The following is a 25,267-nucleotide window of genomic DNA, read 5'->3' on the forward strand; positions in this document are numbered from 1 at the left end:
TTGCAAATAAGAAATTGATATGAATAAATACTTTACCTTATTTCTGAGAGCACGAAGCAAGTCTCTAACAGAACGACCCTTGTAGTCTCTAAATCTACGGAGGTCTTCTGCTACGGTAGGATGCATGTGTTGTCTCCAGTCCCTACGCACAATATCAACACCACCTCGCTCTAGGTTCATTACAACCATACTGTCTCCACCTTCTTTCTCAACACGATCGCTAACATCCTACAAAACAGAATCAAATGGGAACAATCACACATGACAATTTATGCACAGGTATACTGGGTTTATGATTAAATATAAATGGTATACAAACTACTGGTATGGCAATAAAACCTAAATATATATATATATATATATATATGCTCATAATATAGCTGAAACTGATCTGTGGTAGTTGTACACAAGGCAAACTTAAAAGGCCAAGAAATGTTATAATGGACAGCAGTATCATAACTCTGCAAAGAGAAGGAAAAGCTGGAAATGTGAATATTACCTTAGATAACCAAAATTAAATAGTTCGAACATCATCAATCAGGTGATAAAAAAGAACTCACCTGAAAGAAGCCAAGAACTTTTTCAGGGCTCCAGTAAAAAGGATGTTTAAGAACAGCTGATGTAGGTGGGCGTTCTGAAGGCTTACTGCTCACCATTTTCTCAATCAGAATTCTGCAGCTAATATCCTTTTCTTCATGTAAATCATCAAGTCTGAAATTAATAAAGTAAGTCTTATATACCAACAGCCTCTTAAAAATATTCAAATGATGGAGCTAGACACAATAACCAAATACAAAAAGAAAGAGAGGAGAGATACTCCAAGACGGGGTTCGTTACCAAGTCCCAATTTTTTCTTAATACAGTGGCACCTCGATTAACGAACGGCTCTATCTACGAGCATTTCCAGTAATGAGAGACCCACTCGCAGCAAATTTGTCTCTATTGACGAGCTTCACCTCTATTAACGAGCAAAACCACATGGTGCTTCCTAGCATCTCGCGGGTTCTCGCAAATTCTCGGATGCCTCCGACGCCAGTGTTATTGTTGTATCGCACACGACAAGCATCCCTCTGGATTTATTTGCACTTTTCTCTGTTTTTTTGTTGTTGTTTTGTGACTGCAATTTGTAACACATGATGTTGCTTGCTAAAGACAGTGTTGAGAAGGGGAAGAAAGTGACAATTACCGTAGAAGTGAAGAAGGAAATCATAGCAAAGCACGAGCGAGGTGTGCGTGTGACTGATCTCGTCAGGAAGTATGGCAGGTCCTCATCAACGATTTGTACCATTCTGAAGAGGAAGGAACAATTTAAGACGCTTGAGGTGGCTAAAGGAGTTACCAAGATTACCAAGAAACATCCAAAAATCCTAGAAGAGGTTGAAAAGCTACTGCTGGTCTGGATGAATGAAAGGCAATCACATGGTGATAGTGTGTCTGAAGCTCTTGTTTGTGCAAAGGCCAAGAAGTTGTATGTGGACCTTGTCAGGAAGACACCAGGTGCGTAGTCTGAAGAGGAGGAGATATTTAAGGCAAGCCGTGGATGGTTTGAGAAATTTAGGAAGAGAAGCGGTATCCACAGTGTTGTGCGACATGGGGAGGCTGCCAGCTCTGATAAAGCTGCTGCTGAGAAATTTGTACCAGAGTTCGAGGAATTTGTGGCTAGAGAGGAGGAGTTCTTGCCCCAACAAGTTTTTAATTGTGATGAGACTGGTCTGTTTTGGAAGAAAATGACGAAGAGGACCTACATCACACAGGAGGAACAATCTTTGCCTTGCTTACAAACCGACGAAGGATCGGCTTACTCTCGTGTTCTGCGCTAATGCAAGTGGCGATTGCAAGGTCAAGCTGGTGCTAGTCTACCACTCAGAAAATCCACGCGTGTTCAAAGCATGTAAAGTGTTCAAGGTGCGACTGAATGTGATGTGGAAGTCCAATAAGAAATCCTGGGTCACACGGATATTCTTCACTGAATGGGTCAATGAAGTTTTTGGCCCTTCAGTGAGGAAATATCTTGAAGAGAAGCAGTTGCCACTCAAGGCCTTGCTTGTGCTTGATAATGCTCCTGCACATCCTCCACAGATGCAAGAAGAATTGTTTCCCGAAAATCAGTTCATCACCATCAAGTTCCTTCCTCCCAATAACACTCCACTCCTCCAACCTATGGACCAGAAAGTCATTGCAAACTTTAAGAAGCTCTACATGAAGGCCTTGTTGGAGAGGTGTGTTGATATGATAGACAATACAGAGCTAACCTCAAAGAATTCTGGAAGAACCACTTCAATATCCTGGTTGCCTTAAGTTTGATCAATAAGGCCTGGGAAGAAGTGACACAGAGGACCCTAAACTCTGAATGGCGTAACCTGTGGCCTGAGGGTGCCCCTGAGCGAGATTTTGAAGGTTTCGGTCCTGCACTTGCATCTGCATCTGCACCTGTGGAAGACCCGGAAGTGCATCTAGTGGATGATATTGTTGCTCTAGAGCAAACTTTGGGTCTGGAGTTGGATGCTGCCGATGTGCAGGAGTTAGTGGAGGAGCACAGTGAGGAACTGACCACTGAGGAACGCCTGGAACTTCAGAAGGAGCTTAATCAAGAGGAGGCACAAGAGCTCTCATCAGGGAAGGAGGAGGTAGGGGAGGATGCTGCTGCCTCTTCAAGTGAGATCAGGGAAGTGTTGGGAATGTTTGAAAAGGTGACCGCATTCTTAGAAAAACATCACCCTGATAAAGCAGTGACAACCTGATGTGTGAACATGTTTAATGACAATTTGCTGTCTCGTTTTAGGAACATCCTAAAACAAAGACAAAAGCAATTGTCAATAGACTCGTTCTTTACAAAAGTAGAGAAAAGAAGAGCCAGTGAGAGTGAACCACAACCCGGTCTCAGTGGGGTGAAATTCCCAAGAAGAGAGAGCCTGCCTGACTCAAGAGGTGGATTCTCCCTCCACACCATAACCCCTCTCCTCCTTCCCACCTCCCCAAGCCAGCAACGTTGGCTGCTGGCTTGGGGAGGTGGGAGGTGGGAAACTCCCCAAGTTTCCCTCAAGCCAGCAACGACTCTTCATAAGGTAAAGTAAAAATGAAAACAGTACAAGAAAACATTTATAATTACATGTGCAGTATTATATTTACATTAAAAAATGTCATACAAGTATGGATGTTTTTGGGAGTGGAACGGATTAAATTTATTTCCTTTATTTTAAATGGGAAAATTTGTTTCTTACGACGAGTTTTCCACATAACGAGCTCGGTGCCAGAACGGATTAAACTCGTTAATCGAGGTGCCACTGTACATGTACATGTGAATGATCTGCCTGGGAAAGTAAGCCAAACTGATGAGGAAAATTAAGAGAAGATATGATTCCAAAGCTCTGAAGGACCTAAAGAAGCTACAAGAATGGTCAGATAAAACCAGCGATGAATGTAATGAAACGCCATTTTCTGGGTGAGTCCCGGAGGCTCCCCGGAGCTATCCCAGGCTGATATGCTAATGTCAGACTTTTTCATCAGTCATGTGTATGGAGTTCTTAGGCCTACCGGGGACCACGGCCAGAACCGGGCCCACTCAGAGAGGCAATGGGAGCAATGGCCTATAGAAGCCCCCGTGTGGTTGGAAGCATTCTATGTCTGCCATCGACCGGAACAGGCACCCAGAAAGGTAAGCGCCCCAAAACAAACCCCTATTCTGGTTAAAATTGCTACCAAAAGCCGAACTAGTGGATAAAACTCCCCAACCGAAAACAAGCAAACTAGTGTGACGTCAAATACCGCCAAAAACGCGAAAAACCGCCGACCGGAGGGAGGGAGGGATGCCGGGAAGCCTCCGGGACTCACCCAGAAAATGGCGTTTCATTACATTCAATGCTGGTTTTCAGGGGGGAGCCCTGTCGGCTCCCCGGAGCTAACTACCCACAGACGGAAAAAGAGGGACTTACCCGGAAGGTGGTCGTCGCTCACTCCTCAACTCGAAGCCGAGACAACTGGCTGCAACCGCCGACCCAAAGCAACACAGGCCCGACGGGGTCCAGGGACATTCACAAGGTAACGAGCAGCCAGGACCCTGTTCGACCGCCAAAATCCCCGCGCCCGAATATCAGACCAAGACATATTCCCAAAGACGGCAGCAAGAGCCGCGATCTTACGAACGTCATGGGCACGGGGATAGACTGCAGGCTGGCTGGACTTAATAACCCTGCGGACGACCTGGGAGACCCGAACCCGCGAACAGGGAAGAAGGGAAACCGGATCAACCCACAGCGCGTCCCTGGACACAGAAGCCGTGGCGCGCAAATAACGGCAAAGCGCCGCAACCGGACACAAAACATGATGCATCTCCGGCCTGACCAACCAAGCATCAACTACCCATGGACCCCTCCGGAACGCAGCAGTCTCATTCTTCACAAGAAAAGGAGACGGCTGCAAACGAACAAAACAATCACCACGACCAAAAGAGCAGAAACCTCTGCACCGGAGGAGAGCATGAAGCTCCCCTACCCGACACCCAGAGGCCAAAGCCAACAAGAAAAGTGCCTTGGAAAAACAATCCTGGACCGAAGGGGCCACAACGAAACGAGGAGACGAAAGGAAAGCGAGCACTCTGTCCAAAGACCAGGACGGCTCAGGCGACGCATGAGCAGGCCGGAGGTGAAACAATGCACGAAACAGCTTGCGAAACGGCGCAGACGTAACATCGATACCGAAAGCAAGCTGAAGCGGCTCCGCCAGCGCCGCACGATACGAGGCGACAGTGTTAGGCATAAGATGACGGTCCTGAAACAACCACGAGAGGAAGGACAAGACCACCCGAACAGACAAGGAACTAACACGACGAAGACACAAAAAGAAACGGAAGGACCGCCAGGAAACTTCATACTGCCGCCGAGAAGAAGCCCGCAGGTGGGACACCAACAAGGAGGCCACCTGATCACCATAGAGATGATGATTGACTCGAGTCAAAAAACCCATACGCGAAGACTCGAGAAGATCGAACCAGCCACGTGACGTACCGGCCCGATCTGCTGAAAGAGGCGGAGCCGCGGGAAAACCCTCGGGTTCGGACACCGAGAAACCAGCGCCTGAAACCAAGGCTGGGCAGGCCACCAAGGGGCCAAAAGGACAACTCTCCCCTCGTAAGTCTCTAAGTGAGTCAGGACCTGGAGCAACAGCCGAACCGGAGGAAAGAGGTACAGGAACCCCCACCTCGACCAGTCTAGCCGAAAGGCATCGACCCCGACGGCCTCGTGATCGGGGAAGGGCGCCACATAAACAGGAAGACGCCGCGACCATGCCGACGCGAAGAGGTCCACCTCGGGACGCCCGAACATCTGGCAAAGCCAATGGAAGGACTCGTCGTCGACCGTCCACTGCGTGGAGAGGGGAACGAAGCGAGACCGGGCGTCGGCCAAGACGTTGGACACGCCCCGTACGTGAACCGCCAGGAGAGCCAAACCCCGAGAACTCAGCAGACGAGTCACCCGAAGCGACCAACCCCAAAGAGACAAGGACCGCATCGAACCCCCGCGGTTCAGGCAATGAACCACCGGAGAGCAGTCCGAATGGAGCCGAATCGTTGATCCGCGGGCCACCCGAATCCTCCCCAGAGCAAACCACACTGCCGCGAACTCCCGCACCGTGCTGTGAGCTCGACGGAAGGACAGATCCCAACGCCCCTGGCCAGCCTGGTGAGCACTGGTCACAAAACCCCAGCCGAGAGACGACGCATCCGTGTACACATCGAGCGAGGGCTCGGGTAGGCGCCAAGGCACTGAACCCTGAAAAACCCGAAGAGGAAGCCGGTGACGCAGCAACCGACACAAGGCCCCCGGGGGTCGAACTCTGCGATCGCGAGACAGGCAGAAGGGGAAACCCTGAAGGAACCAGAACAGCCGTCGAAGCCAAACCCGACCCAGCAGGTAGACCACCATCGCGAAGTTCAGGCTCCCGCACAGCCCCTCGAGCAACTGCCGGGTGACCTGAGGGCCCTCCAGAAACAGACGAAGGCGGGACCGCAGCCGCAGGAGAGATTCCGGAGGGAGAGACAAGGAGGTGGTTCGAGAGTCCCAAACGAGACCCAGCCAAGTCCGAACCCGAGAGGGAACCAGATGGGACTTCCTCCAGTTCACCAAGAACCTGAACTCGGCGAGCTGGGAAAGAACCAAATCCCTGGCTAGCAAGCAAGCTGACTGGCTGGAAGCCCAATCCAGCCAGTCGTCGAGGTACGCCAACACCCGAACACCTAGGAGATGCAAATGAGCCACTACAACCCGTGTAAGGCGCGTGAACACGCGAGGTGCCAGGTTCAACCCGAATGGAGACAACGAAAGCGGTAACTCAGACGCCCCACAACAAAACCGAGCCAGTCCCTGAACCGTGGATGAATCGGGATATGCCAATAAGCGTCCCGGAGGTCCAGGGACACCATCCAAGCTCTCGGCTCCAAGAGGAGCTGAACCTGAGACAGCGTAGTCATCCGAAAGGAGGGGCAATGAACCCAGGGGTTCAGACGGGACTAGTCCAGAATGAACCGCAGGTCCGCGCAGTCCCGTTTCGGAACCGGAAACAGACGGGAAACCCATCTGAGGGACGACGTCGTTTCGACGACGCCCAAGCGTACCCACTCCAAGATGACTCGACAGAGCGCAGGGAAAGAAACCTGCCCTGCCAGCCCCGACCTCCCCAAGGGGGAAGGGGTCACCCAACGCCACCGCAGGCCGCGAGACACGACCCGAAAGGCCCACGAATCGTGGGACCAGGCGCGGGCGAACAGTGCAAGCCGCCCCCCATTGCCCCGTCAATGGGGCAAACCGCGAAAGGGCCGGCGACCCTTACGAGACCCAGAACCCCGCACAGCGCGAACACCGCGCCGACCAGACGAGGGATTGTCCGCAGGAGGAGCCAAACCCGAACCTGACACCAGAGGCCTACCACGACGAGAGGAACTCCGAGCCCTGGCACGACCTTTCCAGGAAGACCCACCCCGGGACCCCCGGAAAACCAACAAGTCCGACATCGGACAACAAGCCGCCGACGCAGCTTGAATAAACTGCGCCACGGCCGACTCCTCAAACAGAAGAGGACAAAAAGGTGAAGAACACATAAGAGCCAGAGCCCAAGCAGATTCCACGGAGGAACCCAGCACCGTCTGCCGACATGCGAGACGGGAAGCATAAAACAGGGAACCACATCCCGCAAAATCGGCGTGAACAGCTTCGACAAGGCAGCCGACGAACGCGCAGCCGAGGACAGGGTGCCGGACCCCAGGACGGACCCAAGCGTCCTTACATCCTCCACGAGCCAATCCGAAGACAGCTCCAGGAGGAAAAAGAACCGCAAGGCTGAAGCCAAAAGGCCCCTGGCGCGCAAGTCCTCCGCAACGAGTGCCGCCGAAAGGGTGGGAACCTGCACATGGAGCTGAATAACGCCCACATCACGGGGAAGGGCAGGGGCAAACAAGCACTCATTCAGGTACTCAAGCTCGCCCCCCAGGAAAACCTGAAGCACCGTGGAAGCTTCCCGCCACTCCAGCATGCGGGAACGACAGAAGGAATGCCAGGAATCCAGAACAAACAAGGGGCAGTCTGCTAGCCAGGACGACTCCGGAACCTCGTAACGGAGCCAGAAAGGGAACGAAGTCCCAAACCTGAATTCGGACGGATCCATTTCCGAGGCATAATCCGGGTCACTCAGGAGGTAAGCTGCAAAGGCCGCTCGCATTACACCAGGTTGGATGCGATAAGCCAAAAACCTCCGGAAGGACGGAACCAACGTACCCGGGGAGGGGCCGACACCAAATCCAACTCGTACGCAGAGGGGGGAAAAGAAAACCCCACTCCTTGTAACAATAAGCCCCGCTCAGAGGGAAGAAAAACCCAGGCGGGGTTCAACGGGGCCCAAGGCCCCTAAGTCAGCCCTTCCCCAGCCTCGAGGTCCTTCACCACAGGACCCGAGGTGGAGTCCTCTCCCCAAGCCCCGACCCCACAAGACAAGGACGGAGCAGCCGGAAAAGCTGGAGGAAGGGGGCCCACTGGTCAGACCCAGAAGCTTCGGCCGGGAGACAAGACTCGAATGCCTCTGCCGCCCCCCCGGAAGGGGCACCCCCCGAAGCTGCCCGAGTCTCGAGATCAAGTAACCCCTGCTCCGACCCCGAAACCCTCAGACGCTTCGGGGCCGGAAGCAGGGGGGGGGGGGGGACCAGAACGAACAGAAGGGGAAGGACGAGGAGGTGCGGACTGAACCAGGATCGAAGCGACCCCCACCCCCAAGTCCGGGTCTCGAAAAGCAAAGCGGGGCAGCCCCGGGGCATCCGGGTGAGCAACCAACCGAGCGTGTTGCAACAGACGAAACCTAGACTGCAACGCACGCGCCGCCTTTACCCGAATAGAATCATCAGAGGATTGGGTAAATTGAGTTACAAGCAAGCAGCAACACTCACAGGACTCAGGGTCAAAAGTATCACCGACCCAACAGGCAGCGTGGCAGAGGCAAAAACAATGAGGGTCACCCTGAGACAAGGGGACCGAGCAACCCTGAAACTCGCACACAGCGAGTGGGGACTCCGGGGTCACATCCATCGGACCCACACGCCCCCTTGGGGATTCCCAGGGTCCTGAGCGTTTACTTTAAGAGGACTCGCACTCAGGTAGTCCCAGGCAGGGTGCTGCAAACCGACGCCCAAAACTACCAAGCAAACTTCTATAGCTGAACCCCAGGGACGTGTACACTCACGGGGACCTAGCAGGGGGCGCCACCGAGGAGAACAGTGGAAGGGCAAAAACAAACTGAATAAAATGACAGAACCCCCCACCAGGCAAAAACAAAAAGAAAAACAAAACCCCGCAAGAGGACAGCGAACCCCAAGGAACAGAGCCGGCCGCGATGTCGGGAATACAAGCTGTGCAGCACCCTGCGCCCCTACCAGTGCAAACTGCCTCTTACCTGCCGGTAACAAGGGAGAACAGAACACCCAAGAGCCCAACAGGCGGCTGAAAAACCGAAAGGTAAAACGGACCAGCAGAGGCAGACCCCGAGGAGCCTGTGGCAGGTGGCCCCAAGCCTCAAGGGCAGTACTTACAGGGCACCTAGGGAAGGCAGCCCTAGGCGCATGCAGCCCGAGTACTGAAGATAACTCCTGGCTCTCGCACCCACAAAACCAACACCACACGCAAAGCACAGCGCAGTAGCGACACCGGAGCCAGAGCACACGACCATCGCCTATAGCATCAGCCTCAAGAACTGAGGTGTGGGTAGCCAGCGTGGAGGGTCTGGGGCTCCCCCTTCCCCCTCCCAGGGAGGGGGGAGCTGCGCAGACAGCGGCGCGGCGGTGTGTGACGTCACACTAGTTTGCTTGTTTTCGGTTGGGGAGTTCTATCCACTAGTTTGGCTTTTGGTAGCAATTTTAACCAGAATAGGGGTTTGTTTTGAGGCGCTTACCTTTCTAGGTGCCTGTTCCGGTCGATGGCAGACATAGAATGCTTCCAACCACACGGGGGCTTCTATAGGCCATTGCTCCCCTTGCCTCTCTGAGGGGGCCCGGTTCTGGCCGTGGTCCCCGGTTGGCCGAAGAACTCCATATACATGACTGATGCCAAAGTCTGACATTAGCATATCAGCCTGGGATAGCTCCGGGGAGCCGACGGGGCTCCCCCCAAAAATGGTTATTAACATTGAATCAGAAAAATTAAAAAATTAGGAGAATGGTAAATGACAGAAAAATATCAAAGGAGCAGTATAGACTAATAAGAAGGCAGTTAGATAACTCATTAAAAAGAGAAAACATGGAAAAGGACATTGTTCTAAAGCTCTTAGTGGAAGGAACAAAAAACCAGCGTTGAATGTAATGAAACGCCATTTTCTGGGTGAGCCCCGGAGGCTCCCTGGAGCTTATCGGGCTAATGTATGTTATGTTAGACCGGGACATTAGCTAAGGAGTTCAGACCTACCAGGGACCAGCGCCAGAACCTGGCCCCTTCAGAGAGGTTTCAGGGAGCAATGGCCCTGGAAAACCCCATATGGTTGGGGGTTTTCCTTATTTGCCATCGACCGGGGTTAGGCACCCAGAAAGGTAGGCGTAACAAAACAAACCCCACATGGTAAGAAACTACAACAAAAACCGAACAGAGAGGTAGAAAACTCCCTACAATCCCAAGGAAACAAGCAAACAAGCAAACATCACACTTTACTGCCGCGCCGATCGTCCGCGCAGCCCTCCCCACCCCGGGAGGGGGAGGGGGGAGCCCCGGACCTACCGCGCCGGCTGCCAAGCTCCAGTTCGGAAGCTAAGCTTCAACCAACGCGAAAAAAACCGCCGACCGGTGGGAGGGAGGGTTTCCAGGGAGCCTCCGGGGCTCACCCAGAAAATGGCGTTTCATTACATTCAACGCTGGTTTTCTGTGGGGAGCCCCTACGGCTCCCTGGAGCTTCATACCCAAAGAGAAGGAAAAGAAAGGGCTAACCCGGGAGGCGGCCGCCACAAACTCTGCAACGCAAAGCCAAGACAACCGGTCGCAAACCTGCGACCCAAGGCAACAAGAACGCCCAAGAACAGACGCACATATGGATGGGCGGCCAAAAACCTGTGCGACCCCCAAATCCCTGCGCCCGAAACGAGCCCGAGACGTCACCAACACAGCAGCAAATGCTGCAAACGTCTGAACAGCACGGGCGCAAAGACAGACCGCAGGAAGAAGGAAAACACTGCGGACGACCTGGGAGACCCGAGCCCTGAAAACAGGGAACGAAGGAACCGGATCAACCCCAGCGCATCCCCAGGCACGGTACGCCGACAACAGCAAAAAGCACAACCGGACAACACAGGACGCACCCCCCGGCCAAACCAAACAAGTACCAACACCCCAAGAACCCCTCCGGAAAGCAGCCGTCTCGACCGTCGCCAGGACAGAGAAAGGCTGCACACCAATAAAGCTACCACCAGTACCAAAGAGGAGGAAACTGAAACCGAAGGGGCTACCACAAACGGAGGGGAAGAGAAGAAGGCACCCTGAACAAGGACCAGGATGGCTCAGGCGACTCATGAGCAGGCCGGAGGGGAAACAAAACGCGAGAAAACGTAATAAACGTCATACTGTCTCCAAGACGAAGCTCGCAGGTGGGACACCGTCAACAAAGCCACCTGAACACCATAGAGATGGTGATACCTGCGTCAAAATACCAGACGCGAAGTGCCAAAGAGAAGGCCGAACCAGTCACGGACAGGACCGAGTCGGCCTGCTGAAAGAGGCGAAGCCTCAGGAAAAACGCCCCGGGAACAGACACCTATCAAGCAGCGTCTGAAAAGAAGGCCGGGCCGGCCACCATGGAACCATAAGGACTGTTCTCGTGGGAATGGGCTGCAACCGAGCCAGAACCCGAAGCAACAGCTGGACCGGGAGAAGAGGGACAGGTACCCCCCACCTCGACCAGGCCTGCCGAAAGCCTCCACCGTGAAGTCCTCGCAGGTGGGAAGGGCGCCACAAAACGGGCGACGCCTAGACCACGCCGACCCGAAGACGTCCATGGCCAGGAGTCCATAAGCCCAACAGAGCCAACAAAACGAATCGGCGACGACTGGCCAACCCACGAAGAGGAATGAACCGAGACAGCCGTCCACCAGGACGCAGGACACACCCCGGACACGAACCACATGGTTAACCAAACCCTCTGCGGTTCCGGCAAGAACCACCAGAGAACAGTCCAAACAGAGCTGAATGGTAGAGTACCTAGTGACCCAAACCCTCCGAAGCGCAAACCAGACAGCCATGAACACCTGAACCGGGCTATGAGCCCGACGGACAGACAGACTCCATCAACCTCGGCCGACCTGGTGAGCACTGGTCACAAAGCCCCAGCCGAGAGACGACCCGTCCGTGAACACATCGAGCGAAGGCTCGGGGAGCCGCCAAGGCACGGAACCCCGAAAACCCCAAAGAGGAAGCTGGTGACGCAGCACCAACACCAGATCCCCAGAGGAACCCAAGGAATGCAAGAGGCGGAAGAGGAGTCCCCGTAGGAACCAACCGACGCCGGAGCCAAACCCGACTCCGCGGGCAGACAAGCACGCCGAAGTGCAAACTCCCGCACAACCGCCCAAGCAACCGCTGAGCAACCCGGGACCCCCTCCTGAACAGCCAAAGGCGGGACCACAGCCGCAGGAACACTTTTGGAGGGAAGACAATGAGGGGCCCAAGAGCCTGAAACAAGGCCCAGGTCCGAACCCGGGACGGAAACAGAAGGTAAAACCTCCAGATCACCAGGAAACCAAACCCAGCGATCTGGAAAGAACCATCCCCTGGCGAGCAGACTGACTGGGAGCCCACTCCAGCCAGTCGTCGAGGTAGGCCAGACACCGAATCTCAGACGCAGACAGGGCACTAAGATCCAGTAAAGATGCAAAGAGTATACAAAGTGCCCTTTACAAAATAGGGAAGGCAATAAAAACAGCAAACCTGAAGCCCCACCACCAAAGCATCATATGACAATCATATGAAGACATATTATGACATATGACAATCATTATATGACAATATGACAATTATAATCAAAGCATTATATGACAAAGAGTGCTGGGAAGACGGGACACCACGAGAGTAGCTCTCATCCTGTAACTACACATAGGTAATTACCAACCGTGCTAGCCCCAGAAAAACTGGAGAGGAACGTGCCAAGAAGTGACCTGGAGGTCCAGGTCCACCATCCATGCACCAGGCCCTAACAGAATCCGAACAGGAGACAACAGTCCTCCGAGGAGGGCAGAGGATCCAGGGCGCAGACTGAAGTAGTCCAGAAGAACTGCAGACTGGAAAAGCTCATGACTGCAAAGAGCAGACGGGAAGCCCAGAAGGATGGGGCGGATCGACCACGCCCCACGCATCCACGAAGAGGAAATGACGAAGCGCAGGGGAAGAAGCCCACCCCGCCAGCTCTGAACCCCCCCCCAAGGGGGAGAAGCTGTCCTCCGACGCCAGCAGAGGCCGGAAGACAACCCAAAGCGCCCACCAACAGCGGGACCAAGCGAGAGGCAACAGAGCAAGCTGCTCCCCCAGCGCCCAGTCAACAGAGAAGGGAACAGAACCCCTTCAGAAAGAAAAAGTACACTACCGAAGTCATGAGGAGAGACAACGGGAATGAAACCACACTTCGCTGGAAGATGAAGTGAGGGGAGACCTGATCACCACATTCAAGACACCCAAGGGAATCGACAGGGTTGATAAGGACAGGCTATGTAACACAAGGGGCACACGCACTAGGGGACACAGGTGGAAACTGAGTACCCAAAAGAGCCACAGATAGATTTTTTTTTTTTTTTTTTTTTGTGTGTAATTACCTAAGTGTAATTACCTAAGTGTAGTTACAGGATGAGAGCTACGCTCGTGGTGTCCCGTCTTCCCAGCACTCTTTGTCATATAACGCTTTGAAACTACTGACGGTCTTGGCCTCCACCACCTTCTCACTTAACTTGTTCCAACCGTCTACCACTCTATTTGCGAAGGTGAATTTTCTTATATTTCTTCGGCATCTGTGTTTAGCTAGTTTAAATCTATGACCTCTTGTTCTTGAAGTTCCAGGTCTCAGGAAGTCTTCCCTGTCGATTTTATCAATTCCTGTTACTATTTTGTACGTAGTGATCATATCACCTCTTTTTCTTCTGTCTTCTAGTTTTGGCATATTTAATGCTTCTAACCTCTCCTCGTAGCTCTTGCCCTTCAGTTCTGGGAGCCACTTAGTAGCATGTCTTTGCACCTTTTCCAGTTTGTTGATGTGCTTCTTAAGATATGGGCACCACACAACAGCTGCATATTCTAGCTTTGGCCTAACAAAAGTCATGAACAATTTCTTTAGTATATCGCCATCCATGTATTTAAATGCAATTCTGAAGTTAGAAAGCATTGCATAGGCTCCTTGCACAATATTCTTTATGTGGTCCTCAGGTGATAGTTTTCTATCTAGAACCACTCCTAGATCTCTTTCTTTATCAGAATTCTTTAAAGATTTCTCACATAATATATAGGTTGTGTGGGGTCTATGTTCTCCTATTCCACATTCCATAACATGACATTTATTAACATTAAATTCCATTTGCCAAGTGGTGCTCCATATACTTATTTTGTCCAGGTCTTCTTGAAGGGCATGACAATCATCTAAATTTCTTATCCTTCCTATTATCTTAGCATCATCAGCAAACATGTTCATATAATTCTGTATACCAACTGGTAGATCATTTATGTACACAATAAACATCACTGGTGCAAGAACTGAACCCTGTGGTACTCCACTTGTGACATTTCTCCATTCCGATACATTGCCTCTGATTACTGCCCTCATTTTTCTATCAGTCAGAAAATTTTTCATCCATGATAGAAGCTTACCTGTCACCCCTCCAATATTTTCCAGTTTCCAGAACAACCTCTTATGTGGAACTCTGTCGAAAGCCTTTTTTAGGTCCAGATAGATGCAGTCAACCCAGCCATCTCTTTCCTGTAATATCTCTGTGGCCCGATCATAGAAACTGAGTAAATTCGATACACAGGATCTTCCTGATCGAAAACCATACTGTCTGTCTGATATTATATCATTTCTCTCCAGGTGTTCTACCCATTTAGTTTTGATTAGCTTTTCCAATACTTTCACTATTACACTTGTCAATGATACAGGTCTATAATTGAGGGGGTCTTCCCTGCTGCCACTTTTGTAGATTGGAACTATGTTAGCCTGTTTCCACACGTCTGCTACGATTCCTGTACACAGGGATGCCTGAAAGATCAGGTGAAGTGGAATGCTGAGCTCAGATGCACATTCTCTCAGAACCCATGGTGAAACGCCATCTGGGCCAGCTGCTTTGTTCCTCCTGAGCTCCTTTAGCATATTTTCCACTTCATCTCTAGACACCTCTATCCGCTCTATGTTGTTCTCTGGAATTCTTATTGTGTCTGGTTCTCTGAATATTTCATTTTGTACAAACACACTTTGGAACTTTTCATTTAATGTTTCACACATTTCCTTTTCATTTTCCGTGAATCTGTTTCCCATTTTCAACCTCTGGATATTATCCTTTACCTGCAATTTGTTGTTTATGAATTTGTAGAATAGGCCCGGTTCTGTTTTACATTTATCTGCTATCCCTTTTTCAAAATTTCTTTCTGCCTCTCTCCTTACTGCTGTATAATTGTTTCTCGCATCTTTGTATCGCTGGTATGTTTGGGGGTTTGGCCTCTTCCTATACTGATTCCATTTTTGTGTCTTTTGGTCTCTTGCCCTCTCACAATTTCTGTCGAACCAATCCTGTTTTCTGGTCCTGCATCTCTGTTTTGGTATGAATGTTTGTGTGCCTTCCTCGTATAGTTTTAAAAATTTGGCATACATTTCATTTACTTCCCTGCCTAGCAACAATTCTGTCCAATTACACTCATTAAAAAAATTTTGAAGTTCCCCATAGTTGCCTCTCTTTAAATCGAGTTTATCAACTGTTTCAATGTCCCCATTTTCTTCTAGATGATATCTTAAAGCATATTTAATGTCTAACAGGACGTGATCACTCTTTCCCAAGGGAGGAAGGTACTGGATGTCAAAAATCTCTTCTTCTTTCCTGGTGAATACTAGATCCAGTACTGACGGTATATCTCCTTCCCTCATTCTTGTGGCTTGCTTTATGTGTTGATACAAGAATGTCTCCAGAATGAGGTTCACAAATCTGCATGTCCAAAAGTCCTCCGTTCTTGCTTCATAGGCCTCCCAGTCTATTGCTCTAAAGTTGAAGTCCCCCAGTATCAACAGTCGTGATTTATCTTTATCTGCTTGTACAATAATATCTCTCATGACCATTATGAGGCCCTCTCGTTTGTCATCCAGTTCTTCCTTTGTCCACGTGTTGCTTGCTGGTGGGCTGTAGGCATTTACAATTATCAGGTTATCATCCTGATTCCAGACCTGCAATGCCATTATGTCAATATCTCGAGGGTTTTCAAATATTAACTCTTTTACCTTCAGGTGTTTTTTCACCAGTACAGCCACTCCTCCTCCCTTCCTAGTTGAGTAGCCTCTTGGGAATATGACTTCATTTATTATATTTCCTTCAAGTTTCGTTTCTGATAATGCAACAATATCTGGGACCCTAAGCTGGATTATATCTTGCAACTCCAAAGTTTTTGACCTCACTCCATCTATGTTGGTATATACAATTTTCAGGAACATGTTCCCTTTTCCTTTGCTCTTTACTCCCCCTTCCACTACTGATCTTGTTGCTTTGTTTTTATGTACCATTTCACAAGCTTTCCAGTCCCTGTCACTTTGTAAAAAAAAGAATTTCTGTCTTCTTCTGTGTGTGTGTGTGTGTGTGTGTGTGTGTCAGAATGGGAACGGGAAAGCACTAGGAAGTAATGTGGCGACTCCTCACACAAGTAACGAGGCCGACCCCCATACAATGTCACATGTAGACATGACAGAGCCCAAGAGGCACAGGATCCGATACACCTGTTGATGGACGGTTGAGAGGCAGGACCAAGGAGCCAGAGCTCAACCCCCACAAGCACAACTAGGTGAGGACATATATTGTAAAAACACAAGCCGCCGACTAGTGGCAGAGAGCACTACACCGGCCAGGCAAAAGGCACAAAACTGCATCAAAAGGCCCACCTCGACAGCAAAACCACAAAGTCCCAGCACAACCACAACATGTGCCAAGACCCAAAAAGCTCAGTCTGCAAGCCAGGAAGACCCCGGAACCCCAAAAGGCAGAACCGGGTCACACGAGGAAACAAAGTCCCCTGAACCCACAAAAGGGGGCCCAAGAGGAAGAAACCTCCAGAACGAAACCAAGGAACCCAAAGGAACCCAGAATCGAACCAGGGGGAGCCCAAACCACCACATTTGCCGGCGGAGAACACCACTAAAAGGCAAAGCACAGACCCCAGCAGAACGCCCTGGGAAAACGGTCCCAACAGACCGAAAACCGAGGGGCAAGGTGTGGGAGCAAGCATAGCCGCCAGGGGCACTGAGCCTAAACCCATAGGCTCAGACCCAAAATCAACACCCAAACGTTCCCAGAGGAACAGGCAACGGCAAGAAAACACCAGAAAAACAAAGAAACGACAACAGGAGAACAAAAACCCTGAAAATTTTTTGAAAACTCACCAGAGACGCTCGCTCGCACACCCAGACGCATGTAAACAAACCGCAACGCCGCCCTGGTGGCCACGCCGTGAAACCGGCAGACGAAAATGGCCGCCAGCAGGGGCTGTGACTGACGCTAAATACACAAAACACGCCAGCAAATGTGGGAAGCTAGCAGACTGGAAGGGCGAAAAACGCCGCCCAACAGCAGAAAAACCCCTGAAGGGGCAAAACCGCCCCAGAACTGCTGGCAGGCAACCCCCACAGCCCCGGGAACCAACAACAGAGGCCCCGGGGCAGAGCCGTCCTCCAAGCCCTCCGCCCTTAAAGAAAAGCAAGAGCCCATGGGAAAGGCAACAAGAAAGGGCCGCTGGTAAGACCCAGAAGCCTTGGCAGGAGGCACAGGCTCAAACCTCCGTCCCCAACCCGAACGGGGCAGCCCCCGAAAACCGCCCGAGTCTCTGCCGCAACTAAACCCCGCCCCGACCCCGAAACCCGCAGACGGTCCGGAGCCGGGAACATGGAGAGAAAGGGGCGAGCAGCACCTAACCAAACGGGGCGGCCACGGGGCATTCGAGTGGGAAACCAACCATGCATGTTGCAGCAACCTAACCTAGCTTGCAACATGGATGCCGCCGTACTCTGAACAGTAATAACATCAGGAGAGTACTGGAGAACAAGCAGAGAATCACTCGCAAGACTCCGGGTCAAGGTGTCAGTGACCCAACAGGCAGCATGACGGAGGTAAAATTGGCGACTGTCACCCGGAGACAAGGGAACAGCAACCAACGATCCCGTACAAGACGGGTTGGAACCCGGAAGACACATTCAATGGTCCCCCGAGCCCAGACAGGGATTTCCAGGGCCCGTAGGGTAACAACTACGGGAAGCCCGGGCAAGGTGTTGCTAACCGGTTAAGAAACCCAAACATAACAAGAGGGTAGATTATAGCACTGAAAACCCCTGAGACGTGTACAAGCACGGGGGCCTAGCAGAGGGCCGCCAAACACTACCAGTGGAACTATAACCACCGTAGGCAGACCCCCACCAGGCAAGAAAATGAAAAACAAAAGAAAACCCCCGCAAAAGTACACCGTCTCCAGAGGCAACAGAAACCGGCCGCCGCTTAGGTGGCAGGCTGCGCAACACCTTGACGCCCTAACCAGCACAATACCAATCCCTACCCAGGGCCAAACAAGGGCCCCAAGCCCCAGCTGGCCCCAAGGGCGAGGCAAATGCCGAGCAGCAAGAACCTCTACGGGAATGGTTCCCGAACGCCCCAGGGAAGATAACCCTGTTATGCAAGGGCAGTACTCACAGGGCGCTTAGGGAAGTCAGCCACTAAGCACATGCAGCCCCGGCACTGATGAAGTACTCCTGGCCACCGCACACCACAACACACGGCAGTGAACGCCACACAAGGCAAACACCGCCTAGGAAACTGAGGCCAGAGAAGCGTCAATCCCGGTTGACATTAGCGAACGAACTGGAGCTTGGCAGCCGGCGCGGTAGGTCCGGGGCTCCCCCCTCCCCCTCCCGGGGTGGGGAGGGCTGCGCGGATGATCGGCGCGGCAGTAAAGTGTGATGTTTGCTTGTTTGCTTGTTTCCTTGGGATTGTAGGGAGTTTTCTACCTCTCTGTTCGGTTTTTGTTGTAGTTTCTTACCATGTGGGGTTTGTTTTGTTACGCCTACCTTTCTGGGTGCCTAACCACGGTCGATGGCAGATAAGGAAAACCCCCAACCATATGGGGTTTTCCAGGGCCATTGCTCCCTGAAACCTCTCTGAAGGGGCCAGGTTCTGGTCCCTGGTAGGTCTGAACTCCTTAGCTAATGTCCCGTTCTAACATAACATACATTAGCCCGATAAGCTCCAGGGAGCCGTAGGGGCTCCCCACAGAAAACCAGCGTTACCTGGTTGATACCTGGTTGATGGGGTTCTGGGAGTTCTTCTACTTCCCAAGCCCGGCCCAGGCTTGACTTGTGAGAGTTTGGTCCACTAGGCTGTTGCCTGGAGCGGCCCGCAGGCCCACATACCCCCTACAGCCCGGTTGGTCCGGCACTCCTTAGAGGAATAAATCTAGTTTCCTCTTGAAGATGTCCACGGCTGTTCTGGCAATATTTCTTATGCTTGCTGGGAGGGTGTTGAACAACCGTGAATGTAATGAAACGCTATTTTCTGGATGAGTCCCGGAGGCTCACTCGAGCTATCCATGGCTGATAGGATACCCTAACTATTTTGCATCAGTCGATGTGGGTGGAGTTCTAGACTTACCGGGAATCCCGAGCCAGAAAATGGCCCCCTCACAGAGGCACGAGGAGCAATGGCCCATAGAAATGCACATGTGATTTGGAGCATTCTATATCTGTCATCTACTGGGACAGGCACCCAGAAAGGTAAGCACCACAAAACAAATCCCTATTCTGGTTAACAACAAAAATCGTCAAACAAGTGGACAGAACTCCCCAGAAGAAAAATGAGCAAACAAGCATGACGTCCAACGAGCCCCGCCACATGTCTGCGCAGCTCCCCCCTCCCCGGGAGGGAGAAGGGGGAGCCCCAGACCCCTCGCGCCGGCGATCCCTACCCCAGTTCAGAGGCTGGGTATCAAAACCGAAAAAAAAAAAAAAAAAAAAAAAAAAAAAAAAAAATGCTGACCGGAGGGAGGGAGGGTTGTAGGGGAGCCTCTGGGACTCACCCAGAAAATGGTGTTTCATTACATTCATCGCTGGTTTTCTGGGGGTAACCTCTACGGCTCCCCGGAACTACTTCACTAAAGACAACAAAAGAAAAAGGGGACTTACCTGGGAGGCGGTCGGTGCTCCACTCCTCAACTCGAAGTTGAGACAACGGGTTGCAACTGCTAACCCAAACCAACACAGGCCCGACCAGGCCCAGGAATGTTCACAAGGTAGCATGCTGCCAGGACCCTGTTCGAACGCCAAAAACCCTGTGCCTGAATGTCAGCCCAAGACATATTGTCAGACAGCAGCAAGAGCAGCAACTTACAAACGTCATTGGGACGGGGATAGACCGCAGGCTGGCTGGATTTAATTACCCTGCGGACAACCTGAGAGACCCGAACCCGCGAACATGGAAGAAAGGAAACCGGATTAACCCAAATCGCATCCCCGGACACAGAAGCTGTGGCGCGAAGATAACGCAGAGGGCCGCAACTGGACACAACACATGATGAACCCCCCGGCCTGACCAACCAAGCATCAACAACCCAAGGACCCCTCAGGAAGGCAGCAGCCTCATTCTTCGCCAGAAAAGAAGGAGATGGCTGTAGACAGTCATACCTATGACCACGACCAAATGAGCAAAAACCCCTGCGCCGGAAAGGAGCATGAAGCTCCACCACACGACCCTCAGAGGCTAACGCCAACAGAAAAAGGGCCTTAGCAAAACAATCCTGAGCCGAAGGGGCCACAACAAACCGAGGAGAAGAAAGATAGAAGAGCACTCTGTCCAAAGACCAGGATGGCTCAGGCGGCGTATGAGCAGGCCAGAGGTGAAACAATGCATGAGACAGCTTACGAAACGGCGCAGAAGTAACATTGATAACGAAAGCAAGCTGCTGCGGCTCCGCCAGCGCCGCACGATACGAGGCGACAGTATTAAGCATTAGATGAATGTCCTGGAACAACCAAGAAAGAAAAGACAACACCACCCCGAACCGAAAGCGAAGAGCAATGACGAAGGAACAAAAAGAACCGGAAGGACCACCAGGAAACCTCATACTGCCGCTGAGAGGTAGCCCGCAGGTGGGAAACCAGCAAAGAAGCCACATGATCATCATAAAGATGGTGATAAACACGAGTCAAAAACATCAAACGCAAAGACTCGCGAAGGAGAGTGAACCAGTCTCGTACCGGACCAGGCCGCTCTCCTGAAAGAGTCGGAGACACGGAAAAACCTCTGGGTTCAGACACCAGGCAAGCAGTGCCAGAAACCACAGCTGGGCCGGCCACCATGGGGCCAAGAGGACTACTCTTCCCTGGTAAGTCTCCAAGCGAGCCAGCACCTGGAGCAACAGCTGAACCGGGGGAAAGAGGTACTCGAACCCCCACCTCGACCAGTACTGCCGAAAGGCGTCGATCCAGACAGCCTCAGTGTCGAGGAAGGGTGCCACATATACCGGAAGACGCCTCGACCACGCCGACGCGAAGAGGTCCACCTCCAGGAGCCCGAACGTCTGGCATAGTCAACCGAAGGAGTCGGCGTAGACCGTCCATTCCGTGGACAGGGGGAACGAACCGGGACATGCTGTCCGACACCCCACGTACATGAACCGCCAGGAGAGCCAAACCCCAAGAACTCAGCAGACAAGTCACTCAAAGTGACCAACCCCGAAGAGCCAAGGACTGCATCGAACCCCCTTGGTTCAGGCAATGAAGCACTGGGGAGCAGTCCGAATGGAGCTGGATCGTCGATCCGTGGGTGACCTGAACCCTCCGAAGTGCAAACCACACCGCCGCGAACTCCCGCACCATGCTGTGGGCCAGAGGTTGGTCAGGCCGGGGGGTTGGTCAGGACGGACCCCACCGCCCCTGGCCGGTCTGGCGAGCACTGGTCACAAAGCCCCAGCCGAGAGTCAACGCATCCATGAACACATCGAGTGATGGCTCGGGAAGGCGCCAAGGCACAGAACCCCTAAAAAAACAAGAGAAGCCGGCAATGCAGCAGCCGACACAAAGCCCTCGGGTGATGAACCCAGCGATCGCGAGAGGCAGAAGGGACGTCCCTGAAGGAACCAGAACAGCCAACAAAGCCAAACCCGACCCGGCGGGTAGACCAACATCGCAAAGTTCAGGCTCCCACACAGACCCTCAAGCAACCGCCAGGTGACCCGGGAGCCCCCCAGAAACAAGCACAGGCAAGACCGCAGCTGAAGGAGAGACGCCGGAGGAAGAGACAAGGAAGCGGTCCGAGAGCCCCACACAAAACCCAGCCAGGCCCGAACCTGGGAGGGAACCAGACGTGACTTCCTCCAGTTCACCAGGAACCCGAACCCGGCGAGCTGGGAAAGCACCAAATCCCTGGTGAGCAGACATGTGGACCGACTGGGAGTCCAAACTAGCCAGTCATTGAGGTAAACCAACACCAGAACACCTAACAGACGCAGACGGGTCACCACGACCCAGGTAAGGCATGTGAACACGCGAGGTGCCAGATTCAACCTGAAAGGGAGAGAATGAAAGCGGTAAGCCTGACGCCCCACAACAAAATTGAGCCAGTCCCTGAACCCCAGATGAATAGGGACGTGCCAACACGCGTCCTTGAGGTCCAGGGACACCATCCACGCACCCGGCTCCAACAGAAGCCGGATCTGGGACAGAGTGGTCATCTGAAACAAGGGGCAAGAAACCCCAAGGGTTCAGACGGGACAAGTCCAGAATGAACTGCAGGTCCGCACAGTCCCATTTCAGAACTGAAAACAGGCGGGAAACCCACCTGAGAGCCAATGTTGTTTCGACCATGCCCGAGCGCACTCACTCCAAGATGACCTGACAGAGTGCAGGAGAGGAAGCCTGTCCCGTCAGCCCCGAACCCCCCCAAAGGAGGAGGAGCCACCCAACGCCACTGCAGGCCGAGAGAAACGACCTGAAAAGCCCACAAATCCTGAAACCAGGCGTGAGCAAACAAAGCATACCTCCCCCCCCACCGCAACGTCAATGGGGCGAACCGCAAAAGGCCGCTGCCCCTTACGAAAACCCGACCTGAGCGCAGAGCAAACACCGCGCCAACCAGGCACAGGCGGGACCCCAGGCGGCACCGGCACCGAACCCGACACCTGTGACCAACCCCGATGAACAGAACAGCGAGCCCTGGCGCGACCCCGTCGGGAAGGAACCCCTAGGTTCACCCGGAGCACCAACAATTCAGACATAGGGCGGCAAGTGGAAGAAGCCGCCTGAATATACTGTTACGCTACCTGGTTGATACCTGGTTGATGGGGTTCTGGGAGTTCTTCTACTCCCCAAGCCCGGCCCGAGGCCAGGCTTGACTTGTGAGAGTTTGGTCCACCAGGCTGTTGCTTGGAGCGGCCCGCAGGCCCACATACCCACCACAGCCCGGTTGGTCCGGCACTCCTTGGAGGAATAAATCTAGTTTCCTCTTGAAAATGTCCACGGTTGTTCCGGCAATATTTCTTATGCTTGCTGGGAGGACGTTGAACAACCGCGGACCTCTGATGTTTATACAGTGTTCTCTGATTGTGGCTATTGCACAATCAGCGGAACGCTCAACAGCGGAAGACAAAAAACCAGCGTTGAATGTAATGAAACGCCATTTTCTGGGTGAGACCCGGAGGCTCCCCGGAGCTTTACCGGCTGATATGCTAATGTCAGACTTTGGCATCAGTCATGTGTATGGAGTTCTAGGGCCTACCGGGGACCACGGCCAGAACCTGGCCCCCTCAGAGAGGCAAGGGGAGCAATGGCCTATAGAAACCCCCATGTGGTTGGAAGCATTCTATGTCTGCCATCGACCGGGTCAAGCATCCAGAAAGGTAAGCATTCCAAAACAAACCCCTATTCTGGTGAAAATTGCTACCTAAAGCCAAACTAGTGGATAGAACTCTTCAACAGAAAACAAGGAAACTAGTATGACGTCATACGTCACCGCGCCGCTGTCTGCGCAGCTCCCCCCTCCCCGGGAGGGGGAAGGGGGAGCCCCAGACCTCCCACGCCGGCTATCCACCCATCAGTTCTGAGGCTGGATGTCAAAACACGCGAAAAACCGCCGACCAGAGGGAGGGAGGGTTGCTGGGGAGCCTCCGGGTCTTACCCAGAAAATGGTGTTTCATTACATTCAACGCTTGTTTTCTGGGGGGAGCCCCGTCGGCTCCCCGGAGCTAACTACCCACAGAGGAAGGTCAAAGGGACAGAACCGGGAGGCGGAAACCACGCACCCCCTAGGAGGCGAGACAACCGGCAGCAAACGCCAACCCAAGGCGCCACAGCCCCGAAAAGTCCCGGGAACAACACGAGAACAACGAGCAGCAAGGCCCCTGCACGAATACCAAAAATCCATGCCCGAAAGACTGCAAGGCCACGTCGCCCAGACGGCAGCGAGAGCAGCGAAACGCCATAGGCATGAGGGAAGAACACAGGCAGCTTAGCCGCAAGAACACGGCTGACCACCCGGGACACTATCACCCGCGAACCGGGAAGAACAGAACCGGATCAACGCAAAACGTGCTCCGGACCCAAACACCGTGGCACGCAAACTACAGCGAAGGGCCGCCACTGAACACAAAAAATGACACACCCCCGGCCCGACCAACGAAGCACCAACAAACCCTGGACCCCTCCAGAACGCAGCAGCCCCACCCCGCGCCAGAAAAGATGGAGACTGCTGCTACCGAACAACCAAAACGCTAAAACCGAAGGAGCAAGAAACTCAGCGACTCAACCCCAAGAGGCAAAGGCCAAAAGGAAAGAGCCGACGAAAAAACACACCGGAACCGAAGGGGCACTACCAACCGAGGAGAAGACAGAGCACGCTGACCAGAGACCAGGATGGTGCAGGCGGCGCACGAACAGGCCGGAGGTGAAACGACGCACAAGACAGCTGACTAACGGTGCAGAAGCAACACCAAGACTGAAAGCAAGCTGAAGCGGCTCCGCCAGCGCCGCACGAAAAGAGGCGACAGTATGTGGCAAGACGACGGCCCCCAACCCCCACCAGAAAACCAAGCCGAGAGTAAACCAAGCTAACAAGAGTAAGCTCCTAAGAAGGGACAGGAAAAGGAAGGACCGCCAAAATACCCCATACTGCCGCCAAGAGAAGCACGCAGGTGGGACACCTACCACGAAGCCACCCGACCACCAACCGGAGGCGAGACCGCAAGGCAGAACATAAGCAGCCCCGACAAGGCCCCTTCGAGCCCAGGAAAAGGCGGAGCCGCGGGAAGATCTCGGGCGTGATCACCGAAACCCAGGCGGCACAAAGAGATGGAACGTCTGCCGAACAGAAAAACTCCCCAAAGCATGCAAGCCCGCCAGGAGTTCAGAAACGACGGGCCCCGACATCGCAAGACCCCCCAAAAAAACAACCGGCAGGGCAAGCTAGGAAACCAAAGAAGGCGGAATGGTCGCCGCCAGAACAGTACCCGAACCAAGGAGTACGAACAACTGCAATAGACCGAGAGAAGGAAGCACATGA

General features: G+C 52.8%; 1 protein-coding gene across 3 annotated transcripts in view; it reads right to left on the minus strand.

The window, feature by feature from the left end:
• Ire1 (serine/threonine-protein kinase/endoribonuclease Ire1) overlaps positions 1-25,267 on the minus strand; it is a 148,793-nt gene that overhangs the window by 26,711 nt on the left and 96,815 nt on the right. For all 3 annotated transcript variants that reach the window (XM_069338944.1, XM_045742067.2, XM_069338945.1), the window contains 2 exons: positions 561-711; positions 37-228 (listed from right to left, as the gene is read on the minus strand). In XM_069338944.1, coding sequence (XP_069195045.1) covers positions 37-228; positions 561-711 — 343 coding nt within the window. The remainder of the gene's footprint in view (positions 1-36; positions 229-560; positions 712-25,267) is intronic.

Source organism: Procambarus clarkii, chromosome 40, assembly GCF_040958095.1.
Source record: "Procambarus clarkii isolate CNS0578487 chromosome 40, FALCON_Pclarkii_2.0, whole genome shotgun sequence".
NCBI classification, from domain to species: domain Eukaryota; kingdom Metazoa; phylum Arthropoda; class Malacostraca; order Decapoda; family Cambaridae; genus Procambarus; species Procambarus clarkii.